This window comes from Thunnus albacares, chromosome 22 (assembly GCF_914725855.1).
Source record: "Thunnus albacares chromosome 22, fThuAlb1.1, whole genome shotgun sequence".
NCBI classification, from domain to species: domain Eukaryota; kingdom Metazoa; phylum Chordata; class Actinopteri; order Scombriformes; family Scombridae; genus Thunnus; species Thunnus albacares.
In genome coordinates, this window is record NC_058127.1 from 1,626,350 (window position 1) to 1,640,836 (window position 14,487).

At 36.2% G+C, this 14,487-nt stretch overlaps 2 protein-coding genes and 2 long non-coding RNA genes across 5 annotated transcripts in view; 1 reads left to right on the forward strand and 3 right to left on the reverse strand.

Moving 5' to 3' along the window:
* LOC122974156 overlaps positions 1–14,487 on the reverse strand; it is a 144,319-nt gene that overhangs the window by 52,519 nt on the left and 77,313 nt on the right. The gene's annotated exons all lie outside the window — the stretch shown is intronic.
* LOC122974242 (programmed cell death 1 ligand 1-like) overlaps positions 1–14,487 on the forward strand; it is a 37,654-nt gene that overhangs the window by 4,749 nt on the left and 18,418 nt on the right. The window contains exon 3 of the mRNA XM_044342245.1: positions 12,574–12,794. Coding sequence (XP_044198180.1) covers positions 12,574–12,791 — 218 coding nt within the window. The 3' untranslated portion in view covers positions 12,792–12,794. The remainder of the gene's footprint in view (positions 1–12,573; positions 12,795–14,487) is intronic.
* Positions 63–7,095, reverse strand: LOC122974348. The gene is made up of 3 exons (XR_006400359.1): positions 7,084–7,095; positions 3,214–3,217; positions 63–327 (listed from the first exon to the last, which is right to left on the reverse strand). It is a non-coding gene; the product is annotated as an uncharacterized LOC122974348 (long non-coding RNA).
* LOC122974315 lies at positions 12,240–12,650 on the reverse strand. The gene is made up of 2 exons (XR_006400318.1): positions 12,555–12,650; positions 12,240–12,311 (listed from the first exon to the last, which is right to left on the reverse strand). It is a non-coding gene; the product is annotated as an uncharacterized LOC122974315 (long non-coding RNA).

Sequence of the window (14,487 nt, forward strand, 5' to 3'; positions counted from 1 at the left end):
AACGGTGGTTTGGGTTACATATTGAAAAAGTCGACGGGTCATCTGGAGTCAGTTTTTACTTTTTAATATTTAACCAACATCTTTCCTGAACCTTGAAGTGCTGTGAATGTCTAAACATCATTATCAACTAATACTTTAGTTGATAAAGATGTGACTGCAGCATGTTTCTCTTTTTTCTCTATTATTGAATGTGAGGAACATTTTTGAATAAATAAAGGTTAAATTTAACTGTGTGTTTAATGTGTAAAGATGTGTAACAGTTGAAATATTTCCACTTTTTTATATTCTGGCTCAATTTAGGAAAAGTTATAAAGTTTCAGGTGAAAACTGTCAGGATGAAATGTTAGGTTTTGTAATTAGATGTTTCATATTGATACTTTTTTGATAGATTTTACAATTAGATGATTTACATTACATTTAGAATGTTTTACAATTACCTTGTTTTTCTATCTTCTACCTTTGTAATTAATCATCTAGAAGGGTTACACATAATGCTGATGTGCTAATATCATGGAGTTGTATGTCACGTGAAGGTATGCAGGTCATTAACTCCATGGTGTGAAGAGTTGACACAATGGAAAGCATTGAAGAGAAGGACATTCACATTCAGGCAGGATCAATCAAGGAGAAATCAGCAGAACATACATTTGGCATAGAGGCTGGGAGCTGAACCCAGGTGTTGCTTGCCTATCCAGATGTGTAATCTTCTTCCTCACAGTGTCTCAACCTGATTGGAGGAATCGTGTGCCAAGAGGCTGGGACCAGCCTGTGCACCAACGAAGGGAGAGCTAAGTCTAAACCACAGCCCCTCCCCAACTTTAGTAACCAATCATATTCATTCTGTGTCTTCTTATACTGTGTGTTGTAAAATTTCCTTATCCTTTTCTGGGCGATTGGTTGCAGAGTAACAGCACTGGCTGACTGTGATTTTTCAAACAGAAAAGGTCCTTGTACAAGCTTTTAATGATACAATTTGAAATCAAAGGTTAAACGGTACTTAGGAGTTGGTCCTTTCTCAAACCAACGATTAGATGTTAACCCATAGAGCATGCTAGAGTCCTTCTCCAGTGTGTCTGAGACCTTCACTGGCCGAGCTGGCAGACTTCCAGTTGGCTCCTTGATTGCTTGAATGAGATGAAATAATTTAATCATGTGGCTCCTTTAGACTTTGAGTCATTTCACTGTTCCTAGGGGCATGGTCTCAGCACCTATAAGCTCTGATTATATATGTTTTATTTTGGCCTTGATGATGCATCTGCCTCTCAAAAAAAAGACAAAGCTCTCCTGCAGCTCCTCATGAAAACTAGAAGGTGTATGCTGCACTCTGCTGGACAACACTGAAATGCAAATGTTGATTTTAATGTGACAATTTCAACAGTTATTAATGACTGTCTCAGTCTCAGTTCACTGCAAACTATAAACTACTGAGTGCATGTTATGTGCTGAGTGGTGAATGAGTGAATCAGGGAGTGACTTTGAACACAGACCAGCCCACAAGCCCACTGTGTTCACTGGAATCCAAGTCCAAGCCAAACGCACCACTTCTGTCAATCAAATAGTGAATAAATACATCGTATTCATCAAATTCTCACACTGCAGCAAATTCACTCAGTTCTGATGAATATTTGTCCATAAATGACGTCTGCTGAGTGCACTGCAGCTGGATCGCTCTCTGGAAAAGAAGAATATATTCTTATTATTACTGCAAGTACTGTGACTGATGCAGTACTGCTTCTAGAGCTACTAGAACTGCTGCTAGTTCAACACTTTTAATACTAATATTCATAGTAATGATACTGCTACTGCAACTCATGTCTGATATTTCATATAACAACAAATGGAAGGAGGACCTATTCAGTTATATTGGAGATAAAGCTAAAGAGAAAACTATAATGAAGTAAGTTTAACATATATATTCTTTATATTAAACATCAGAGTAAAGTTCAACACTTATGTAAAGTGTTTAACAGCAAAACCTCATGAATTAAAGAACATTAGACACTGAAGTTGCTGTTAATAAATGTGTCTAACAAGTCTGTAAATGTTGAAGTTACATGTTAATGTACAAAATATAATATATATATAATATATATAATAGTATGAAATATTAATGTCACCATAAGCTGAACCTCAAATGCCGAAAATAAAACGACAAGTTGTAGTCCTGAAAACAAGTTTGTACTTCTATTTTAAAATTAAATTATTAATTATATAAAGCGTAAGAAAAACGTTTCCACTTTTATTTGAATACAAATATAAATAATTTTGCTGCCTCAACAAATATAGATATAAATACATATACTGGGCTCTCTGCACATCCCTACTGCATACGATGTAGTGCGTCAAGACCAATCTTCAGATATACAGTACAGTCATATGTAAACACTAAATAAATTGAGCTCAAGAGCAACTAGGTAAGAGTCAAAGTTGTTCACTGTCTTGGACAAACTCAGTTTCTCTCTATCTCACACTTCTCAGCAACATGTGAACACCTTTTGTTCTAAGGATTAATGTCCTTGAAACAGTTTTACAAAGCTTCTTTCTCAAGCTGCCACTTTGTAATTGCAGTGTGAAGTTTGGAAATGTGGTACTGCTTCAACTTGTGGAAGTTGCTGACAACTAATGAGTGGATGCAAAAGTGATGATTATCCAAGTCGTCCTGAGTTTCAATAATATGGTCACCAAGATTGAACACATCCTCTGAACCTACGTTGGACCATCATGTGACTGACAAGAGAAACGCTGCACTGATGAGCTGCTGATGAAATGTTTGTGGTTTGTTAAATGAAGTGCTCTGCTGAGCAGATCACCTTGATAATACCTACAGATGGAATCATCAGACTTCCATTGTTCTTCAAGGTAGGTGGCTAGGTGGTAACATTCAGAAAATGATGCTGGTACAACATCAGACACCAAACTGTTTCTGCACACATTGCATGAAAGCTGCTTCATCACCTGTCAAACAACAAACCCTCCTACATACACCAGTGCATTCTCCGTCAGACCCCTGAAGTGAGTTGGCAGGCAACTGTGGTCCAGTATCAGACTACAGACGTCCTCAAATGGAGAGGAGACGGTGTCACAGTCATCAGCGGTACTACGGATTACATGTCCACAGCAGACGTCTCATCTTGGCCTGTTGAGTTTCCAGTGTTCCCCCAGAGAAACTTGACAGTGGACCATTAGACGGCAGAAAATGCTCTGAAACTGAACCAAACTCAGGCTGTTGTTCCACCCGCCTGTAATTTGCACATGTAGTTACATAATAGTTCTGTATGGTGTCATCTAATAAAAATTTCCCTTGTCCCTCTTAGTTATAACATAGCATTGTGTATTCAAAATGTAATATCTACCTGATGCCCTGATGGAATTGTACAGGAGCTCTACCTGCTGATCCGCTGTCATAAGCATATGGTCTCATATCCAGTAATATATATATAACATATCCTGTAATTTGCACATGAAAAGTGTTTTGAATGTTTGGTTTTCTCAGTACAATTGAGGACAATTAGTAGGAAAAGCTGATATTAAAATGATCATCCAAAGAGTCTGTTGTAAACCTCTGTGTGTGTGTGTGTGTGTGTGTGTGTGTCAGCACCCAAACACAGGTTTGGTGGTGGGGTTGGAGCGGGTCAACTGATACACGTTGGGGCGGAGCATTCTTAAGGGGCCTTTCTAAAACAGTCATTTTAAAATTCATAACTGTACAATAGCTGATATATCCTCTCCATAATCACCGATTGTTATTGAGCCATGCAAGCCTATGTCTACAAAAATATTGGGTGAAGCCGCGTTGAGACAATCTTGTTTCCCTTTTAAAACTTCATCCTCCTCTCCTTCATGGTGGCAAACTTGCCAACCACTTAGTCCTTATCAGTGTTTATGCCCTGCTCAACACATAGAAAAGTGAGTTTGGATAGTTTCATTTTCACCACAAACATAAAAAGACGCGAATATCTCATATTTTGGATAAAGTTTTCAGCAAAGTTAGTCATAAACTTTGAATCGCTGCTTCTGCGGTTTTCACTTCCCGCAGAGTTAACGAGCAGAAATACGGACAGCACCACTCTGCCATTGCAAGCCACATAGTGGTCGGAGCGGGGATTACACCCATAGTGATAAACACTACCATAGAGAATGAATAGAAGAAGCTGAGAGAGTTAAACTCTCCTATTCCTGCTTCGCCTGCGGACCCAGCAGGGCCCCTACCGAGTGTTGGCCCTGGACCCTGGAATCCACAAAAATAATTATGAATTTTGTTTGTCAGACTTAGAGTTCAAAAGTTATAAGCCAAAATGTAAAGACCGTTTCTGTAGCGCCATCATCTGGCCAATCGGCATAATTTGTTTTTTCTGAGTAGTGGGTGAGATTTCCAACCAGTCTGCCAAGTTTGGGAACTGGAGCTGTTACGATCTGTGATACCCAGATACTTTTTCGGCACAATAATGATAATATTACTAACAACAACAAGAACAACAACAACAACAACAACAACAATTATAATGATAAATCATAATAATCATAACAGATACAATAATAATAACTAATTAAAACAGAACATTTTGCAACGAGATTAAAAATAATAATAAATAACAACTGTATTTATGTAAAACTTTTCAAAAACAAGTTACAAAGTGCTTTACAAAGACAAGAAGAGAAATTACCATAAACATATCAAATAAAAGTTGATACAGAGTTGATACAGTAATAATTACAAGTGTTGTTAATGCATGAACTACTGAAACACAGAGTGAAAACATAAAGAATAAACTGATTCAACAGAAAGTGATTCTAAAAAAGTGTTTTTAAAGAGATTCAAAAGAGGAAACAGAACAAGTAATCATTGAAATATTAAAATCAATTCAAAAACATACAGGGAACCAGTGTCAAGATGCTAAAACAGGAGATATGTGGACTCTAGTTGGTGAGTCATCTTGCTGCAGCACAGTTTGAAGAGGTTGTATTGACTGAGACTGGAAAAAAGATTGATTTTAATAAAAAAATAACAACAAAAAATATTATGTTGTCAACTAATAACTATGTTTTGTACACAGCACAATATGTATCTCTGTTAATATCCCACATTACCAAAGACACAAAGTTCATCATCTAGGAATCTTCCTCATTTCTTATTTCCTCATTTTTTTTAGTTAAGAAGATTTAAAACACATGTTGTCGAAAAACAATTGAAATATAAATTTGCAGATGCATCCATATCAGCGCTAAAACTCAGCTGTAAATGTTGTTTTTTTTAAAATGTTCTTTGAAAAATAAAAGCTCTTTCTGAACCAGCTTTGGCTGCAGATATTTGGGCTGCATGAGGTTTTGTTTGTTGATTGTTTTATCATCATGTCGTCCTGTCGATATTTCAAAGTGTCGTTCAGTGTAAAACTCCATAACCAAACCATAAACCGCTGTAAATGAGCTTGTAGAAAAAAGTAAGTTTCTTTGTAGAAACATGTCTGTAAATGAGTTGAATGTACTGAACATTGTGCAGAAAAGTGCAACATACAGAATTCTGTGTATAGATCCAATTTAATAATGTGAGACAGATTAGACGTCTTCAGTCTAAGTCTAAATAAAAGCACTTTGATATAATATCTTAAAACAGTCCATCTTCTCTTTGCTTTAAACACATCAGTATCTGATGACAGAAAACATTTAGTTCATCCTGCATGTGAAGTTTTTGTTGCTGTTGCAGAATGTTTCCCCACAAAAGTGTCCCATGAACAAAAGAAAATATTTTATAAGAATTTAATATATTTTTTATTTTCAAATGTATATTATTCAGGTGCAGTGAATCCAGAAACGCTGTGAGTGGTTGATTCTGTTTGCACATCTTATCTTACATGCAATTAAACCTGTTCAGACAAGGTGTCTGACACACCTGAACTTTGTACCACACAGTTATTTATTATCTACACTGTGTAATGGGAAATTGCTGATCACTCAATAAACACACAAGAGAGCATTGTCAGGTTATGAAATAGTGTAATCAAATAATACAATCAGAAGTATAATGAATCATAGTTCTGGAGACAAAGATACATACCACCTAGCTATCTTTTCTTTGTCTGAAAGGTTAACCAGTCCCTTAAATACTACTTGTACAGAATTTATGACATCTGTTTACTAACCTTACAGGTCAGCAACCCTCAGATAGAAACATAAGTCAAAAGTTCAGCTAACCTAGGAACAGTCTTTCTTCACGACCATATATGACAGTACATAAGCATGCACCAAGTAGCATCACAAAATAACATCACTACTATATTAAATTAAGGACAAACCACACTATCCTCTAAAGCTTATCAGTTTTACACATAAACATCTACATAACTACAGTTTATCTTATCACTGGCTCAGGTAAGGGTATAACAGAATAGACTTAACTGTTAAACACACAACTGCCTCATCTTACACAGCAAAGAACTAAGTTTAGAATATATATAGCACAGAGGAATTTAGAACATGTGTGAAACACTAACTAACACTAAACTGAACTTAAACACTGTCTGAAACATGTATGATATATTGAAGAAATACATCAAATGATAACCTGTGATTCAATTTTCTTTTACAACTGCCAGTTGATCTTTAGGGCATTACTCTGACAGCAGGGAGTTCACAGTCTAGTCTGACTCTTAGTGATAAATAGAGTCATGAATAAGGCAGGTTCTGCTGACTTTTGAATCCTGAGTCCTAATAAAAATTCAATAAATATAGTAAAATAGAACTATACTATATACTATATATATATATATATATATATATATATATATATATATATATATATATATATATATATATATATATATGTATATATATATATATATATATATATATATATATATATATATATATATATATATATATATATATATATATATATATATATATATATACATACATACATAGAAAGAGAACATGGTTTATGATCTTTAACTGTAACTCTGGAAATTTCCAGCTCACATCTTCTGACCTTTGCTGATGTTTTTAGCTACAATGAAACTCTGACAGTTATATCTGAAGATCACATCAGTGATACAGTTCAGCAGAGCGTCAGACTGATGATAACAACACATTGTTTTACTGAAAACATTACAGGAAGTTCCTGTTATCCAAAGGAAGTCCAGATCACCAGAGACCCCAAAAGTCTAATATTGGTCCTGACAGCTCCTCCATCTGCCTGTAAGGCTGCAAACAAATATTTTTTTTCATCAATGATCCATTTTGTTTATTTATTTATTTTTATTTTACCTTCATTTTTTTCAGGAAAAAAAAAAAAAGATTTAAAGTCCTGGTCAAGACAGGCAACAACATAAAAATAAGTAATACAGACAGACCTCTCATTAGTCAATATTAAATAATAAAATCAGGAATAAAATTACAGTAAAAGAGAAAATAAAAATACAACATTGACAGTAGAACTGGACTGAGAAACAGCAGCAATATGAGCCAATAAAAACTTCACAGCAAGCAGCCTGATGCAGATTCAAAGTATGCTTAACTAAACTATACTATACTATACTGTAACATAATATAATATAATATAATATAATATAATATAATATAATATAATATAATATAATATAATATAATATAATATGATATAGTAAGTATTCCTGTCTTATTAAACAGATGTCTGTGTGCAGCAGAATAAAACCTGCTCAACCTGAAACTCCAACAAAGCAACTTTTGAATTACAAATGTGGAGGCAACGTGTTTCACTTTCTGCTGAGCTGATAACATCATAACATGTTTCTTTGCATATCTGGGTGTGTTGTTTTCTCTCTTTGTGGTTGGCACATTTTGTTCCCTGGTGACTGAGACACGCTGGCCGCCAACATACTGAACAAAGAGATGAAACATGTTTACCGAATAATCAGACTGGAATGAGAAAGAGAGCAAATCTGAGAAGAAAGACAGTTTTAGGGCTTTTGGTTAATTTATAACAGCGGTATTGTTGTTTGTGTAAACCTGCTATGTGATTGTCTTTTCTACTTTTATTCCCCTCTCACTCTCATCCTCTTTGAAGTGAGGATGCTGAACCTGTACAAAGTTAACAGGGGGTTTGTATGGACCTGCTATGTAATTGTTTATAGGTCTAGTTTTACTCATGGCAGACCTACCAGGTGCCAGATAAAGCTTCTGTCTCTGCACATAAACTCAAATACTCTGTAATTTGTGAAACTTTTCTAATAGTGTTCATGTGGTTGAACTAACACTACAATGGCATTGGACTTACATTAACTACAGGCTTACATTCTGAAACCAACCCTGTCACATATCGATACTCAGTGGTAGAAGAAGTATTCAGACCCTTAACTAAAGGTAGCAATACCGTTCAATACAGTGAAAATACTCTACTACAAGTAAAAGTCCTGCATTTAAAACCTTAGTTAAGTAAAAGTATGTAAATATTACTTTAAGAATGAAAAATAAAAGTACTTGTCTGCAGAACAATTGTCCCTGTCAGTGTTTTATTATTATATATGATATTTCTAATATTATTGCTACATTAATGTGTGTGTTGCATTTTACTGCTGTAGATGTTGAAGGTTGTACTGATTATATTTACCTCTATGTACTGTTGGGTAGTTTAATCTACAGCAGTGCATCATGTTTTATAAGATCATCATATGTTTGCAGCATCACTGTCCTGTGAGAACTACGTATCTCTAAAGTCAACTTTTCATGAGCTCAGAAAAACAGTTTTCTACTTTGTGACAATGCATCTACTGATACAATAGTAGTACAATTAACTATTTAATATATTACCACTATTAAAAATAGTTTATTTAGCTCAAGAAATAGGAGAACTTTCTCAACCCATAAATGATCACTTAATCCTTCTGTTTATCACAAATATTCAAAAATACCTTGTAACTATAGCTGTCTTGTAGTGGAGTAGAAGTATAAAGTTGCATCAAATGGAAATACTCCAGTAAATACAAGAACCTTAAATTTGTACTTCAGTACTTGAGTAAATATACTTTAGTTACAAAGCAGTAAAATGACTGGAACCGTCTGGAAGACTAGTATCTACACCTTGTTGATTTTATGAGGTGTATATTATGGATGTTTAACTCGTCAACTCATGGTTGAAAGTGGTCATTATGTTTAAATATGAAACAGAGAGTTTACAGAGGAGCAGTTCCCCTTCATGACAGTAGCTAAAGTAACGTATGCCGGTAGGTCCTTATCATGAACTGACTGTTTAACCCGCCCACAGTCAACACTCAAATCGTTGGACTTTGAACGTGTGAGATCAGTTCTCTCCGGAGCCTGTGACTGTGTTACCTCGACAGCTGGTCCTCCACAGAAGGGGAACTTCTGCGGGTTAATTAACATATTCTGTCTACAGAGGAGGGATTTCCTCCATTGTTTGGGTTTATAATCTCTGTGGAGTTTGTAAAATAAAGACTTCGGGTAATAATGCCGACAAACACGGAGGGGTGGATCCGGATAGGAGGCTGGTTGTCGGGGGAGGGCAACCAGGAAGACTGGATGTTCCTCCAAATCTCTGCTGGAAGCTGAGTTTTCTTCATGACTGGACTGTGAGCAGGTGAGTGAAGCTTCGGTTATACTCGCGCTTCGTTGCTGTAACCCTCTGAAACGCCAGAGGGCGTTTGGGGAATACAAGTGTATTGTGCCGATGTGTGCTATAGACGAGGAAATGCACTTAAACTACTTTATTTATATAGTGCTGTTCATGGACGCCTGGTTATGTTTTAAAATAAGGAAGCAAACTTTTTAAAAAAAAAAATAAATAAAAAATAAAAAATTCGTGCATTTCTACTCCAACTAACCTCTTGGATTAAGTCAGAAACAGCCACCTGCATTAGTCTGGATTAGTTAGATTGAGGGATCTGTGAAAACCAGGAAATGATTATTGGAAGAATGGCTATTTCATATTTGAAATTATATTTATAAAAATATTATGTAGCCTAAAATGGTAGCAGGTTGCAGGGTACTAGGTCATCTTCAAGGTTAAACAAGGACAAACAATTTATATAAATGAAATATTCTTACAACACATCACAATATGATTTGTATAATCAAACCTGATTAAACAATGTCAAAGCTGACGGTTGCTGTTCTCAGTACTCACAAGGCATCTTCAAAGTTTAACAATTGCAACAAAGCACAAATAATATGGACTCACAACAGCTATCCAACTCCACACTCGGGTTCTAGTGGAGCTATTAGCACCACTAGCTGATAGTTGTAATGTCATACAGGAATGAATAATCATAACTTCAAAAGCAGATTATTTTAACCCTCATTATCTCAAATGAAGAACTATTTTAATGCAAAACTCAGAAGGTGATTTTTTCTCGTCAAGACTTAAAAGGACCATTTTAGTTGATGACTAGACCTTAGTTCCTCTTACAGTAAACCTGCAGCTCTCATTTAGCCTGAATGAGAGAATAATCATAATGATGAAAGCAGAGCGCAGAACACGGCAGAAACGTGTATGTGAGGGTGCACGTTGAAGATGAGGTCACGTAGATGTGACAACAGCAGAGAAAGGAAGAGTTTTAACAACCTGCAAAAAGCACTTTTTCATTTCAGACTAGTTTAAACAGTTCAGAACCAGAATCAGGTTTATTGCCAAGTAGCTTGGTATTGTAGTGCAGTACAGTCAAAATTATACACAAAAAATTAAGTAATCCTAAATAGTATTAAAAGAAAGAAATTTACAATAAAAAATATGTCAAATATATAAGTGAGAAGAACTGTTATATGTTCAAATTTTAAATTGAAATGAGTGAAATTAATTTTACAAAATATTGATCAGAATAAGGAATATGTTCATTACTTGAATGTTCAGTTAAACCTTAAGATCAGAGCCTCCAAAAAGTGCAACGATAGTTATAACAGTCCTAAAACTACAAAAATGGCAGCCTTGGTGACCGCCCACATTTTACGTCTTACGTCTTATGTTAAAGGCAGGAAGAAGACGAAGAAAGGCTAAACGCCATCTTGCTCTGTCACCATGGCTGCTTTATACTTTATAACTGTTTTCACGTTATTTCTTTTGGCATCTAACGCTGAAGGTACGTTCTGTGTGTTTGTGTGTGTGTATATATTTATATTATATATATATATATGTATATACGTGTGTGATGGGCTGTTTCTGGTATCTTGGACCGGCCAGCGTAAATGTTGGTGTTCCCACCCACTCTGCTTGGACCAACGTGGTTCAGCTTGTGGTGTCTTCAAGGTCGTCATAAAACACATTACAACCAACATTTCACATGTGTTTTATGATGAATTGAGGTACTTGCAGCTATACTTTACCCAAGTAACTCCAATTTGACTCACTTTATAGCCTCCCTCTACCCCACAACACTTTAGAGGGACATATTCAACTTTTTACTCCACTATTTATCAGTTACTTTCTTCACAAATTAACATTTTTCATATGAGGATATGGGCATTTAAAACATGGCACTTATACATTATAGATTAAATCACCCAATATAAAATATCTCCAGATGACCAACTACGACAGTAAAATTCTCTTTACACATTTATATATTCATATATATTACAGTGTAACATCTGAATGAAGACTAGCCTATTTAAGAATATTTTGCTGACATTTTCAGTATTTCTACTTTCGGGATCTGAATACACACTTCTTCTCTATTGTCCCCCTCCCCAACCCCCCCTTTTGCACAGAGTATAGAGAGAGACACTGACCACAGTTGTGCCTCCTGCTTCATCGAGGGCAGGCTGCCCTGCCATGGCTGTATTAACATCTGCGCCATTGTGGGTGATTTATTTCACATGCATGTGGATCTTTGCTCTGAGTTCTGAAGGTAAGGATATGCACACTAAAATACGGAGACACCTGAGTTTTCAGCCCCCCCCCCCCCCCCAAATGTACTGCATGACCTGAACGCAGCTTCAGCAGTTCTGTTTCTTTTAAAATAAAGATTCAGGAGCTGGGGTGTTACAACAAGGACCTGTTTGAATTTCAAATGCTCACAATTAATGAACTGTATCTCTTCTGCTTCCTGCTTTTCTCTCTTTTTTCTGTTTTTGTTTAGAGACAAAGACAGTAAAGCCTGGAGACGATGTCACTCTTCAGTGTCAGAGTCCCAGAGATGCAAACATCACACTGTCAGAGTGGAGCAGACCTGACCTGAAGAAAGATGGTTATGTCTTCTTCTTCAGAGAGAACCGACCATATGAATCCTTCCAGCATCCATCTTTTAGTGGTCGAGTGCAGCTGAGAGATCCAGAGATGAAGGACGGAGACGCTTCTGTGATTCTGAAGAACGTCAACATCAACGACACTGGAACATACAAGTGTCGTGTTTCTGTGATCGGCAATGGACTTGAGCTCATCAACACCACCTACCTGAAGGTTGAAGACTCAGGTGAGTTTGAAGTGCAGCTGCTTCATCACAGATCAGCTGTTTGTGTTTATAAAGGTGTTGATGGTGAGATGAGTGATGTGATCAGAGTTCAGTAGATAATGTCTGACATGAGTTTGAAGAGTTCTTCAGTCATCACCTACCTGACAGCTGATACCTCACACCTGTTTCTGCTCTGCAGGTCACACAGCTGGAAACACCTGGACTGAAGGAGACAAGGATGGAGGAGACAAGGATGAAGGAAAGAAGGAGGCAGGAAATCTTAGACTAACAGTTGGTCTAACTGTTACTGCTATGTTTCTTCTTGCTGTTTTTGTTGGTTTTGTGATTCATAGACAACATAAACAACGTCGTGACCAACAAGTTCACTATATAGCAGCTGTCCCCCAGCAGGTCTGAAAGGTCTTAGATCTCTGAACTCCTGAATCTTTGTGTCCTGCAGCTTTTTTTTCTTCCTTTTTTTCTTGCTGTAATCATTCCTCCTGTTCATACCGAGTTCATTACAGCTCTAATCAAAATGTGCTTTCAATGCAAGTGATAGTTTATTTCTAGTGAGACGTTACTGAGCTTATAATGACTTTACTGTTTACTGTTGCCGCTCTAGAAACAATATTGTTATATTTAAAATATGAAATCAATTCTTATCCTGTTCCAAATGTATTCTTTTTTAAAATATATTTTTAGAAACAATTCTTTTGTAATGAAGAAGAATTGATAAGAGTATCAATTAGAGTCGCAGTATCAATAAATCTTTACTACCTCCTGTGAAGTCTTTTCACACACTGAAGTTCTTCTGTTTATGGTTTTTTTAATGGGATTGTTTTGACACAATAAGGATTGTTGTTTTTAAGATTTGTTTCCTTATTGTGAATTCAGTCTCTACTTATTCACTTATGTTCAGTCTGTTGACAACAGAAGACAGTTTGTGATATTATCACATTTTCACGATTTACTGACACCAGTTATTAGTCTGTGCCTTCATCCAGCTGCTATGACGATTACATGCTGCATTATATTACCACCACCAGGCTTCACTGTTGGGATGGTACTGGGTAGGTGATGAGCGCTGCCTGGTTTCTTCCAGACATGACAGACATCCACCGTATGCAGTCTGCACGCTGTCTGCTTTGAGCAAACTGAACTTAGTCTCTTCTCCAGTATGAACACACTACAGACTCAAGGCTGTAGATTTTGGGACACAGTCTGAAAAATGTTACAAAGCTCCTAAATGAGTCGAGTGGAGACTCTTCACAGGAGACAATCTTTGACTGAACTCAAGTAAATCTAGAAATGAACAGAAAGTTTTAAAGAGTCCATGTTAACACATCTGCAGTTAGAGAAACAACAGAAAACATCTCTGCTGTGTGTCTGAGCTGCAAATAAACCACAAACCAACAGAACATCAATAACTCAGAATACAGGAAGTCAAAGCAGCTCTCAGTGTGTGTTAACTCTGCCAGGCTGACAGTCGCCTCCATGTTAGTTTTAACAGACAGAACATCATCATCTGAACTTATATATGTAAATTCATCACAGTGGAACATTGTTATCATGTTTTTTGTTGGGTGACGTTTGATATTAAATGAAACAAAAACTCACAAATGAATCCAATAACTGATCTGTCAGTTTGTGTCTCTTCTTCTCATATCTTCATCTCTTCTGACTGAAACATTCCTGTCGGTATATTTCCAGGATCTGTATGTTATTTTCTTTTTGTTCATGATCATCTGCATCACCGCAGACAGACAGCCAAAGTTAAGAAGCTCTTAACTGTGTGAATGTGCTGCTTTGAGAAACACGTTATACTTTTAAAAAACACACTTAACCACGGAAGCCCTGAGAGGCAGGTAAGAAAAAAAGCCTAAGTCTGATCTTAATTGTTTTCTGTCCTGTGTTTATGACTTAAGAACAGGTGATTTATTTATTCATTTTTTGTCAGGATCATTTTTAAAAGTGTTTGTTGTTGTAATACTTATTTCGGCCACCAGAGGCTGAAGAATTGATGATATATTGATGATGCTAAAATGGGTAAGGGTGTTGCTATGGTGAGGAAATGTGTTACATATATACCTGCTTCTACTTTTAATCAGGTTGT